This window comes from Colobus angolensis, unplaced genomic scaffold, assembly GCF_000951035.1.
Source record: "Colobus angolensis palliatus isolate OR3802 unplaced genomic scaffold, Cang.pa_1.0 Scaffold101, whole genome shotgun sequence".
NCBI classification, from domain to species: Eukaryota; Metazoa; Chordata; class Mammalia; order Primates; family Cercopithecidae; genus Colobus; species Colobus angolensis.
Genome location: NW_012111031.1, coordinates 9,257,718 through 9,270,838, shown reverse-complemented (window position 1 = coordinate 9,270,838; position 13,121 = coordinate 9,257,718). Strand labels below are relative to the sequence as shown.

The window sequence follows — 13,121 nt, the reverse complement described above, 5'->3', positions numbered from 1 at the left end:
GTGACTTTAATCCCAGCTACTCGGGAGGCAGAGGTTGCAGTGAGCCAGAGATCCTGCCACTGCATTCAGCCTGGGCAACAGAAGGAGACTCCGTCTCAAAAAAAAAAAAAAAAAAAGCTTAATAATAAAATGGGCTTTTATATATACAAATCAGCACAAACTCATTTGAGGGAGAGTAAGATTTACAGACTTGCTTACAACTTTCTTTCCCTGCTCAGGCTCCTGAGTAGCTGGGATTACAAGGACGCGCCACCACACCTGGCTAACCTTTGTATTTTTAGTACAGCCTTGATTTCACCATGTCGGCCAAGTTGGTCTCAAACTCCTGGCCTCTGTGATCCACCTGCCTCGGCCTCCCAAAGTGCCGAGATTACAGCGTGAGCCACCGCGCCGGGCCACAAGTTTCTTCTGTGTAATTTCACCTTAAATACAGCCATTTACTTGGGGGTGGTGTAAGCAAATTGTCTCTTCAATTTCTCTCCTGGGGTGGGAGAACCGTGGCATTAAACAGAAGTGCGAACAGTAGTTGAGGGTAGGAAGAAAGGCTGCCCGGAAAGGGGCCAGGAAAGCTCAGGCAAGCCCACCCTCAGGCACTAGAGCTAGACTCCGAGCTTAATGGGCAGGCATCTGATTCGACCAACATCAGATCACAGGGCTTAAGCCCAGTCCCTTAGGGAAGCCTGGGGAGGGGCCAGGCCCAAGTATATAATGCTCCCTGAGGGTCAGCGTTGGCTCTGCGCCTGCGAGTGTGATTCGAAAACGTCCCAGTGCCCTTGTCTCTTTTCGGAATCTGACCCCGAGCTTGCACGGGACACATTGCCCAGCTCGGGTGAGAAGGGTAGCTTCTGGGACCCTCGCCTTTAATAGCACAGGGAGCGCAGAGTGCAGTGGAGCCGCGAGAAGAAACCGCGCTAACTAGTTTGTCCCTAAGGCCGCCTCGTAGTCATCGCCGCGGCGCCTTGCGTCTCCGGGCCGCATTGCCATGGCTGCCCGTGGTGTCATCGCCCCAGTTGGTGAGGGGTTGCGCTACGCTGAGTATTTGCAGCCCTCGGCCAAACGACCCGACGCGGACGTCGACCAGCAGGGGCTGGTGAGTGCTGCCAGCGGTCCCCATCCCCCTCTGGCTCCCCTGTACTTTCTGCTTCAGCCCTCTCTACTGCCTCACCCTTGAACCTTTGTACTCCCCCGCATTCGCTCACCGTCTGTGCCCTAGCGCTCATTTGTTCAGTGGAGAGACCGCCTTGTGCTTGGCTTTAACGATTGGGCGTGGAAGACGGAGCAGTTCTGAGGATCTGTCTCCTCAAGGAGCTTCTAGTCTTGTCTGGAACGCAAACCAGAAAATAGGCAATTGCAAATAGAGTATAAGTGCTGTATGTGGATTTTCCTGTCTCATAGGAGGCCCTAATACCGTCTTGCAGGGGACGTGGTGGGATCAGGGACGCTTCTTGGAGAAAACTGTAGTTAAAAATTAAGATCTGAATGAATAAAAGCAGTTCATTCAGCAAAGAGAAGGGGAAAAAGTGTTTCAGGTACCAGGAGTAGTATCTCCAAAGTCTCCGGCACAGAAACAGGGCTCTGTTGGAAACTGCAAGTGGTGTATTCAGGATGAACCGTGGAGGTGGAAAAAGGAAGGGTCTAACAGAGAAGTGTCCAACAGAAACATATTGTGAGCCACATACGTATTTTTACGTTTTCTGTAGCCATGTTAAGCGAAGAGAAACAGGTGGGTTTAATTTTAACGATGTATTATCTTTAACCTGATACATGCACAGTTGCACGGTAATATTTCAACATTCAATATGAAAAATTGCCCAAGTTGTGGTTTAGGCTTGTAATCCCAGCGCTTTAGGAAGGCCAGGCAGGAGGATCACTTGAGACCATGAGTTGGAGGCTAGCCTGGACAACATAGGAGACGCCATCTCTGCAAAAGAAAAATGAAAAATATCAGCTGGGCGTCATGGTGTGAGCCTGTAGTCCTAGCTACTTGGTAGGCTGGGTCTAGAGGATCACTTGAGCCCAAGAGTTTGAGGTTATAGTGAGCTATGATTTTCGCCACTGCACTTCAGCCTGAGAGACAGAGCTAGACCCTGTCTCCAACAACAAAAAAAATGAGGCAATAGAGATTTAGAAAGTTTTAATTAACTTGTCCAGGGTCATCCCTGGTAAGTGGCGGATCTACGATTCCAAATGCTACACCTTTTCCACTATGACTTGCTGACAAAAGGTAAATATTAGGAAAGGAAAAAAATGGCCTAGGTGTGGGGCATATTTGGTAATCTTATTGAAAATAGAAAATAATGTTTGTCAATGAGTTGAAGAAAAAAACTTTCACGCTATTTCAGAAATGTAATTCATTTTAAGGTTTATGAAATATATCTTCTTGGGCTGGGCATGGTGGCTCATGCCTGTAATTCTAGCAATTTGGAAGGTCAAGTGGAAGGATTACTTGAGCCCAGGGGTTCGAGACTGGGCAACATAGTGAGACTCCTGTCTCTCTAAAAAGAAAAATCAAAAAGAAATAAATATATCTCGTCATATTTATTAAATAACTTTTTCTTAGGTAAGCTTCCCTTTTGAAACTAAGAACTAGTGTTCAGTAGCCTGTTTAAAAGATTAAAATAATTTTTAAAAATAGGCAAAATATCTGTGTAGCATCTTGAATAAAATAGCATTTTACGGCCGGGCGCGGTGGCTCAAGCCTGTAATCCCAGCACTTTGGGAGGCTGAGACGGGCGGAGCACGAGGTCAGGAGATCGAGACCATCCTGGCTAACATAGTGAAACCCCGTCTCTACTAAAAAATACAAAAAACTAGCCGGGCGAGGTGGCGGGCGCCTGTAGTCCCAGCTACTCGGGAGGCTGAGGCAGGAGAATGGCGTAAACCCGGGAGGCGGAGCTTGCAGTGAGCTGAGATCCGGCCACTGCACTCCAGCCTGGGCGACAGAGCGAGACTCTGCCTCAAAAAAAAACATTTTACAATTAATGGTTTAATAGAAGTCATGATCAAACTTTGCACTAGCAAAGCTGTTTCTCATAGAAAAGTAGAAAATAAACTTTAAGAGGAGATTATTATCAAATTTTAAAGCAGTTTGACCAAAACTCAGTTTGTATGAAATGGTAGTCACTTAGTTTCATTACTTTCCTGAAAACTGTAACTCCTATTATTTTTATTTTTCTTCAATTTTTATTTTAAGTTCGGGGGTACATGTGCTAGATGTGTAGGTTTGTTACACAGGTAAATATGTGCCGTGGTGGTTTGCTGCACAGATTGTCTCATCACCTAGGTATTAAGCCCAGCATACATTAGCTGTTCTTCCTGATGCTCCCCCTCCTCCCACCCTCACAACTGTTGTTATTATTAGGATAGTGTAACGTGTAAAAAAAACTAGACACATACATGTTTCATTATAAACAATCCTGATATGTGAAAACTAAAACCTGTCAAACACATATTTTCAGGCATTCATTTCCAAAAATAAGACAGTACTTTTACTATTTTGTAATGATAACATGATTTAAAACATGCTTTAACAATACTTTGAAGCTTACATTGGTAATCACATGGATTATGTACTGTATACCTATATTTTTCACTTTTTTTTTTTTGAAATGGAGTCTCGCTCTGTTGCCCAGGCTGGAGCTCAATGGCGGGATCTCGGCTCACTGCAGCCTCCGCCTCACAGGTTCACCTGAGTCTAATGCGTCAGCCTCCCAAGTAGCTGGGACCACAGGCGCCTGCTACCACACCCAGCTAATTTTTGTATTTTCAGTAGAGATGGGGTTTCTCCATGTCTGCCAGGCTGGTCTCACACTCCTTACCTCAAGTGATCCACCCTCCTCAGCCTCCCAAAGTGCTGGGATTTTAGGGGTGAGTCACCGCACCCAGCCTAACTGATTCTTCCCCACCGTTTTTTACACCATAGTAGAAGGCTAGAATGTTAAGTTTCATGGACAGGGACTTTATTTGTTCTCTGATATGTATTTCTAGCATTTATAATGGTGCCTGATATGTGGTAAACATTCCAGAAAGAAATTGTTGAATGAATGAATGTTATTTTTGAATGGGAAGAAACGAGAAGAACTTTTCTTTTAGTGAATGGAGTCAGTCAGAATTTCCAGATGTCTACCAGTGAGAACCATAAGCAAAAATAGAAAATTCAGCTTATTTAAAATGTAGCTCATTATAGTCTTCCCTGAACAGGCTGATTCTCCTCTTCTTTCCCCTTTCTTGACTGGTGCCATCATCAACTCCACTTTCTCCTTTACCTCTACCATTCCGTTTATCAGTCACTTAGCCTCATCTCTGTAATTGTTTTCTTGCTATTCTATTCCTTCCCTTGCTATTCTCTTAGTCTTTATCGTCTCTACTCTGGCCTGTAGTGATCGCCTTTAAAAACAAGTCTCTTTGCTTCTGGTATTGTATGCTTTCTAAGCTTCACAAGGCCATCAGTTATTTTTGTGCAATACAGACTTGTTAATGATACCATCCCTTTTTATGAGTTTAACACGATCTAAACCTTTCTCAGGATCTTATACAGGACTCTTCATGTACTGATACTCAAATGATGTATCCAGCCACATTTCCCATCCCCTCCATTGCACTGTACCCTGTACTGTAGTTACGTTAAGTTTCCTTCATGAAATTTTATGGTTTTGTGACTTTACTAGAGCTTTCTCTTCTCTCTGAAATTCTTTTCCTGGCTAACTCCTATTCATTTTTTTTTTTTTTTTTTTTTTTAAGACACGTCCAATGTGAAGCCTTCCCTGACTCCAGTTCCCATTGCCTAGTAGAAGAAAATTGTTTTATACTGTGTGTTTCCTTAGGAAGTTGCACAAGTTTTTATTACAGTTTATTAAGATACATCAAAATAATTTATATTAGTATAAGCACCTATGGTGTGAAGTCCTCAGGGAAAACACTGTATCTGTGATTGGCATTGTAATTGGCACATGATAGTCTTTTAATTGTTTGTCTATGAAATAGCTCTTCTGTTATTATTGAGCAACTTAATAAATAAACATGGATATTTGATTTTAATATCATATGGACACCTGTAGAGTCCTTGTAGAGTCCTCTTCTATGTTAACCTCTAAGGGAGAGCAAGGGTCTGTGTCTGTCTTGCTCACTGCTCTTTCCCCAGAACTTAGCATAAGTCCTGGCACATGCCAAATAAATGTTTATGTGGTAAAAGCTAAGTAAGTATTTTTTGAGTGAGTGAATAGTCTCTGTCTTTCCTGTGTCCATCACAGCTACTACCCCTCTTGTGAGGAGGAAGAATACTTTTTTCTTCTTCATTTCCCTCTAGTACAACTATTGTTTTTCTTGGACTCAAAATTTCAGTCTCAAAATGGAAGATTTAGCATTTTATAACACTTTCAGGCAATTTATATTTATCTAAAAGGTTATTTACTGCTTATGTTGTTTAGGAGAATAAAATGCCTTAGGGAATTTGTAAAAAATTTTGATGCCTTCCCCCCCGCCCAGCTGTAGCAGCTGTGATGGAGTGATCTTTTTTCCCAGTTTTCAGAAATTTTTTGATTCATGGTAGTGGAACGTTTGAAGTAATTTTTCTGTTTTTTTTTTTTTTTAAATTGTTGTTGTTATTTTGACTTTCTAGTGGATATTTGAAACCAGGTAGTGGTACCAGATACTTGACACGGCCCATTTGTTGATTTGCTGCCATTATTTAGATAATGTTTCTTCTCTTTGAAATATGCCTTTTTAAGTAAAATTAGATATTCTGTATAGATGGGGATGAAGTTTTAAGAATACTCATTCAGTTCCCAACATAGTACCAGGCACATGATTGCTCTGCCTCACAAATTTTTGTTGAATTATTAAATTAACAAACGAATGAACAACCAACTAGCTTGGAGATAAGTAGATTAGGGAAATGTTACAGAGTGTGAACGGACAGCCTTAAGGAATTAAAAAAAGAATAAGATAAATGAGACTATGCCTCTTTGACTTTTGTAATAGTCAAGAGAGGCCTAAAATGTAAGCATCTAATAAATATGTGTGTAATCAGAGTACGTGTAATACTCTGACTTCTGATGTGCTTTTTCAAGTTTTGATCATTGCTTATTAATATTTCCAATAACACAGGCAGTCTCCAACTTAGAAATAGGTTCTGTTTTTAAAATTTGTCAATTAAATTCATTTTAATAGATTTTTGGGTAACACCAAATATATGGACGCTATAAACTAAGTGTGTATGGGGAGGATATAGATAAACCAAGATTGCCACCCTCAAGGGCAGAGGATAGCAAACTTAATTTGTAAAGGGTTACATAGTAAACATTTCAGGCTCTGCAGACCACATAGCCTCTATCACAAGTACACTGTTGTAGAGTGAATACATAGACAATAAATAAATGTGGCCATGTTCCAGTAAAACTTTATGAAAACAGTTGCTCTAGGAGGCAAATTTGGATCAAATTTAAATGCCCAATTAAAGACAGGCTCTCTAAGTGCTGTCATATTTTTGTTCATTTATTTATTCATCCATTTAACACTATTTATGGAGTCATACATTATTAGGTAAGGTTCTGAGCCTAAGTGCTATAGTGGATACAAAGATTAATCAAATATACATTTTCCCCTCAAGGGACTTGACCAGAAACTAAACCTAGACTCCTAGACTGGGAACTCCCCCGCAGCGGAGATCCTGTCTGATTCACTTTTGAAAATGACTTCTAGGGCCAATCACAGTATGGGATAGGTTGCAGATACTTAGTAAATGTCTTTTCAAGGATAAGTGAATGAAAGACTAAGGCATAGGTGTGTCGTAAGAGAGATATATGGATAAACTGCTTGATTTCATAGGAATGAGCTATTGTTTCTTATTTGGGGAATCAGAAAACTTTGAGAAAAGTGAGTTGAATGAGTTGGACATTGAGAAAAGGGAATGAGAAAAGGGAAGAATATGAGTTAAGTTAAAAAGATAAAAAAATCTTAGGCAGTAGCAAATTCAGATGCTTAAAGGGGCTAGGCAGGTAGCAGAAACAAGTGAGGGGATGACTGGGTTAAATGGTATTGTATTACATGAGTGATGATTCTAGCAAAATGAGAGAGCACTTGCTTCTCTAAAGGAGGCAGATCATTGGAATAAACCATTATTACCAGACATTTGATTTTTCAAAAGAAACCAGAAAGAGAAAAACAAGTTTTTCTAAAATGTGGGTTATATCAAGGAAGGAAAATAAGGAAAGGTAGGTTGGGTTACGACTGTAGACAGCTCCAAATGGCAGGTTAAGGAATGTGGACCAAATTGGTAGGCAGTTAGTTTTGTAGGAGTTGTATGATCAGTGGAGGCCTTCAGGAGAATCACATGCGTTACGGTGGGCGGTACTCTGGGAGTATAGAGGAGGAGATGATGGCGGCAGTAACAGTGATGATAGCTGAAGTGTTTTGTGCCAGGCTTTATGCTAATGTTTTAAATGCATGAGCTCATTTAGTCTATATAATAACCCTAGGAGGTATAGATACTATTACTATTATAACCCTCTACTTGTAGACAAATAAATTGAGGCTTAAAGCACTGAAATAATTAGTGCAAGGTCACACATTTGAGAAGTAGATGAATCCCAGAGGTACTGTGCTATCTTGCCTCTGCTCTTATTCAGAATATTCTCTTTGTTTCTCTTTCCCCTTAAACTTTTCTAATTATATCAGTCCAGGTCTAACTAGGAAAACATATAACTTAAATATATAAAACAAGGGAAATGTAATTCCAGGAATTGGTTTCATAGCTAATGGAGTTGTTGAGAAGCGAAACAGGATAGTGAAGCAATCCAGAGACTGGGAACAGCAAGGAACCACTAGCACTGCTAGAGCTATAGGGCCAAAGGGAGGAGTTGGTGTTTTTCAAAACCACTCTGCATTAGTTGGAAGCATGGATGTCTGCTTAGGGGGAACTGGAGCCACTGCTGCTGCTGGAGCAGTTGCTAAAGACGGAGAGGAAGGGGCGGTAATAGCGTGGTTTCTTCCTTGTTTTCACTGTCCAGTCTTTCACCGTCGCATCCCATTCATCTGACTCTACTGGGAGCCAGCTGACACAAGAACCTGTAGGACTTAGCTCTTCTAACAGAACAGAGAGTAGCCAAGGAATTGATTGGTGAATGCAGCTAGGCCTGGGACCAACACATCTGTTTTCAGCTGTATTTTGAATTCCACTGATACTGAGAAATTTGAAAGCACAGTCTCCTTAAAGCAGTGTTAGAAAACACTTTTTGAAATGCTAAGTATTCCTTTAATCCACAGTGTAAGGGAAATAGAGTATTATTTTGAGGAATTCCATTTGCACTGTCTTATGTTCTTGGAATATAATTTCCATGCTATTGGGGATGAAATAAGTACTGTTGCCAGGCATGGTGGCTCACACTCGTAATCCTGGCACTTTGGGAGGCCCAGGCGGGCAGATCACTTGAGGCCAGGAGTTCAAGACCAGCCTGGTCAAGATGGCGAAACCCCACTTTTACTAAAAAATACAAAAATTAGCTGGGTGTTGTGGTGCACACCTGTAGACCCAGCTACTCAGGAGGCTTGAGGCAGGAGAATACCTTGAACCCGGGAGGTGGAGGCTGCAGTGAACCCAGGTCGCACCACCGCACTCTAAAGAACTCACTGTCACAGGAATAGGACCAAGAGGATGGTGCTAAAGCACCCATGAGAAATTGCCGCCGTGACCCAGTCACCTCCCACCAGCCCCACCTCCCACATTGGGCATTACAGTTGAAAGTGAGATTTGCTCAGGGACACAGATCCAAACCACATCAAGACAATCTAGTGAGACCCCATTTCTACAGAAAACTTTAAAAATCAGTCACTTGTGGTGGCATATGCCAGTAGTCTTAGTTTCTTGTGAGGCTGAGGTGGTAGGATCAGTTGAGCCCAGGAGTTCAAGGTTACAGTGAATTATGATCATACCACTGCACTGCAGCCTGGGTGACAGAATGAGACCCAATTGGAAAAAAAATAAAATAAACCAATATTGATACATTATTATTAACCCAAGTCATATTTGATTCAGATTCCCATGCTTTTTAGCTGATGTCCTTTTTCTGTTCCAAGATCTCAACTAGGTACCACATTACATTTAGTTTTCACATCTCTTTTGGCTCCTTGTGGCTATGACAGTTTTTCAGACTTGCCTTATTTTTGATGACCTTGACAGGTTTGAAGCATACTGGTTAGGTATTTTGTGGGATACCCCCTACTGGAATTTCTTAGATGTTTTTCTCATGATTGGACTGGGTTTTAGGTTTTTGGGAGGAAGATCAGAAAAGTGAAGTGCCAGGCTGGGCACAGTGGCTCATGCCTGTAATACCAGCACTTTGGGAGGCCGAGGCAGGTAGATCACCTGAGGTCAGGAGTTCGAGACCAGCCTGGTCAACATGGCAAAACCCATCTCTACTAAAAATACAGAAATTAGCTGGGCATGGTGGCACGTGCCTGTAATCCCAGCTACTTGGGAGGCTGAGGCAGGAGAACTGCTTGAACCTGGGAGGTGGAGGTTGTAGTGAGCCGAGATCACGCCATTGCACTCCAGCCTGGGCAACAAGAGCAAAACTTCATCTCAAAAAAAAAAAAAGAAAGAAAAGTGAAGTGCCATTTTCATCACATCATATGAAGTGTACATACTGTAAACATATTTATTGCAATTGATGTTGATCTAATCTGATGCGGTAGTATTTGAGTTTTCTTAACTGTAAACTTTATTTGAATACTGCACTTTGTGAAAGAAAGTCACTTTGTGCAGCCCATATTTAAGGAATAGAGAGTTATGCTCTCCCTCCTTAAGTGTAATCTGTCAGATTATTTGTAATTCTTCTGTGTGGGAGATTTGTCCTTTTATTCCCATTTATTACTTATTTATATTAGTTTGGTTTCATGGATCTTAATTTTATACTTTGGATTATAATCCACTACTATATTTTGTTGCTCAAGCTGTTTTATCTTTGGCCATTGGGATCTCTTTTAGTTGACTCTTGTGTACCTTTGACACACCCCCAACGTTGTGGGGGTTTTTTGAGCACTTCCTTGCATTCTGGCACTACATGGTGCTCTAGGCTCATTTTGTGTATTTCCTGCCACAGTCCTAAAATCAGGCATTTCTCCAATGAGTCCAGTGTATATAACATTTGATCTTATTTGGAGCTTCATTCTGGGTCATAACTTCAGATCCTAATCCATTTTTATCCTCCCACCCAAATCTTCCCAATTCCTTTGTCTTTTCCCTATATAACTGATGAGATGAGAGTAAAAGATATCCTTGTCTTGGTACACATGGCTGCTGCTTTCAGTCCATCAAGGACAGTAAAATTTTTCCCTAAGCTTCAGTAAAGCACATTTGTGTGTGTTTGGTTTGGGCTTTATTTTTGTTTTTCAGTATCTGGTGTTAGGGACTGCTAATGGAGGGAGGGTGCTGCCAGGGGATTGTGAAAGGAAGTAGAGAGAAAGAGACTCATTAACCTTTCTGCCATTTGTCATTATGTTTCAAGTTTGTTATAGAATCTTAGTACAGGTCAAGTGAACAGTAAAGAACCTATCTCTGGGTATAAGGTAAAATATTATTGCATATTCATTCCTCTAAAGGACTGAATATGGTCTTCAGGAGAATGATTTTCACTTCCTTTTGGAATACCTAGAATTCAACAGTCACCACCACACTGCAAAACTAGTTTTTATATAGTAGGCATTAGAACTGAAGAGAACTAAACCAAGGGAGAAAAGAATGGTACTTTAAACTGCACTTTCGTCCTCAAATAATGCCTAGCTGCAGTGATGTTAGAGTTAAATTCAAGGACTTCATTACTATATAGTACTTAAGAGATTTCTATATGTTTTATGTGGTTTGTGAATAATTTCCATATTGATTTGTAAATAATTGTTTTCAAAGTACCAATTTATTTTTTAATTTTTAATTTTTATTTCTTTTGAGACAGTATCTTGCTCTGTCTCCCAGGCTGGTGTAGAGTGGCGTGATCATAGCTCACTGCAGTCTCAATTTCCCAGGCTGAAGTGATCCTCCCATTTCAGCTTCTCCAGGAGCTGGGACCACAGGAGTGTGCCATCATGCCTGGCTAATTCTTTTATTTTTATGTTTTGTAGAGCTGGGGTCTTGCTGTGTTGCCCAGGCTGGTCTTGAACTCCTGGGCTTAAGGGATTCTCCCACTTCTGCTTCTCAAAGTGCTGGGATTACATGTGTAAGCCACTGTGTCCAGTCCAAAGTACCAATTTAATTTTACATTTTAAAAATTGGATTCTGAAAGTCTGCCTTCTTATCTGAAGACTTTTTTTCAGATTCCATTTTATTTTGTTTTTTTTTTTATTGTGATTGGACAAAATGTTTTTCAGTTTTTTTTTTTTTTTTTTTTTTTTTTGGGGGGGACAGCGTCTCGCTGTCATCCAGGCTGGAGTGCAGTGATGCAATCTCAGCTCACTGCAACTTCAGCCTTCCAGGCTCAAGCAGTCCTCCGACCTCAGCCTCCTGAGTAGCTTGGGAATACAGGTCGTACCACCACACCCAGTGCAGCCCTCAACAGAGAGGAGACCGGAGTGTGTAGCTCCTGTCTGCTGGCAGGTCATCCTGTAAGGGTATCTGGCTGAGTCTGCAGGGTTTTTTTGTGCTCAGAATGGAGGAACTGCTTGTTGATTGGTCCGTGGGTGGCCATGGGCAGGCCTGGAAAAAGCACCATCCAACTGGCCGATTGGTCATCAATGAACTTCATACTCCGGTTGGTGGACTTCACCCAGAACTGGCAGCCTGGTCCCCAGGCTTCAGGCCAGTCCGAGCTTCAAGGAGGGGGTTCCACGGGGACCCAACCCTTCCTGCCCAGGAACCTCACAACATCCTGCTGCCACCAACGTGCCCTTCACGGCACCCTGGCTCTAGGTGCTGTGGGGAGCCCACAGGCCCGTGCCAAGCTACCCTCAGCCCCTTGGCCGGACCTCCCTCCCGGGCTTGTGCCCGAAGTCTAGAGGGGGCCGAAGTGGCAGGGGGCTGGCCTGTCAGCACCCGCTCTTAGTGCATGCATGCCCGGCTGGGTTGAGACAGAGTCTCAGCTTAGCCACAACTTTGCCCCACACTGGGTGGATGCCGGAAGTGGGGAGAGACCAGGGAGCGGGAGCAGGCACTTATGAGCCTGCAGGGGCAGGGGGCTTCCTGGGCCCCTGAGAGTGCAGCTGGGCAGCTGCAGCTGCGCCCAGGAGCACTGGCTCCTACCCTGCCGAGCTGGTAGGTGGGGAGCCTCCTGCCTGTTCCCAGCTCCCGGCAGCTCTGCTGAATGCCCAGCCCCCACAGCACCTTCCGCTCTGCAGGCAGCGACCTTGTGGGGGCCGCTCCAGACAGGCCATAGCAGCCACTGCCTTAAAGTAAAATGGTTTGCTTTAAGGGAGTAAAAGTAGCTTTCATTAAAGGGGATGATTTCCCAAGCAAAAAGAAATAAGCAAAACTACAAAATGTTGCAGATAAGGTGTACATCAGATATAAGCTGAAAAAGAGTTTGAGGGGTTCTTGCCAGAGACTTCAAAGTCAGTATGATAAAAGCTTGTCGGAGTACTTGATAGGAAGGAGGCCAGCTAGAGACGCAGTGGGATCATTTTTATGATCAGGGTGCAGATTTAAGTGCAAGGATAAAAAAGGAGACACCAAAGATCAATGTAGTTGTTCTTACGAAGAATGTCAGGAAGAATTCATTTTAAAAGTTTATTTTAAAGTAGACAGGTCAGAGGGTTTTCTGCCTTCTGAAGTTAAAACTTGTTAAACTCATCTCACTAGGTGAGATCTTCCTAAGATTTTTCTTTTTTAAATAACCTTTATTTTTACCCCCTGATTTTAAAAAGAAATGATTATGTAATATATAGTAATTGTAATAGCTACCATTTGTTGACTGTTTATCCCATGTTAAATATACTAGTTTATGTATATGAATGACCTAACTTATAAAAATTCATAGCAACCCAAGGAATTAGGTACTGTCATCATCCTCATTTTATGGATGAAGAAACACATAGAGGTCATGTAACTTGGGCAGGTCATGGAGCTGACAAGTAAGGAGCCAAAACTCATATTTCTTTGATTCTAAAGTCTGATGATTCCAAGACTATGTTTTTTTTTT

At 42.1% G+C, this 13,121-nt stretch overlaps 1 protein-coding gene across 1 annotated transcript in view; it reads left to right on the top strand.

Moving 5' to 3' along the window:
* Positions 1-505: 505 nt before the first annotated feature.
* DNAJC15 (DnaJ (Hsp40) homolog, subfamily C, member 15) overlaps positions 506-13,121 on the top strand; it is an 86,196-nt gene continuing 73,580 nt past the window's right edge. Inside the window, exon 1 of the mRNA XM_011940339.1 lies at positions 506-1,090. Coding sequence (XP_011795729.1) covers positions 983-1,090 — 108 coding nt within the window. The 5' untranslated portion in view covers positions 506-982. The remainder of the gene's footprint in view (positions 1,091-13,121) is intronic.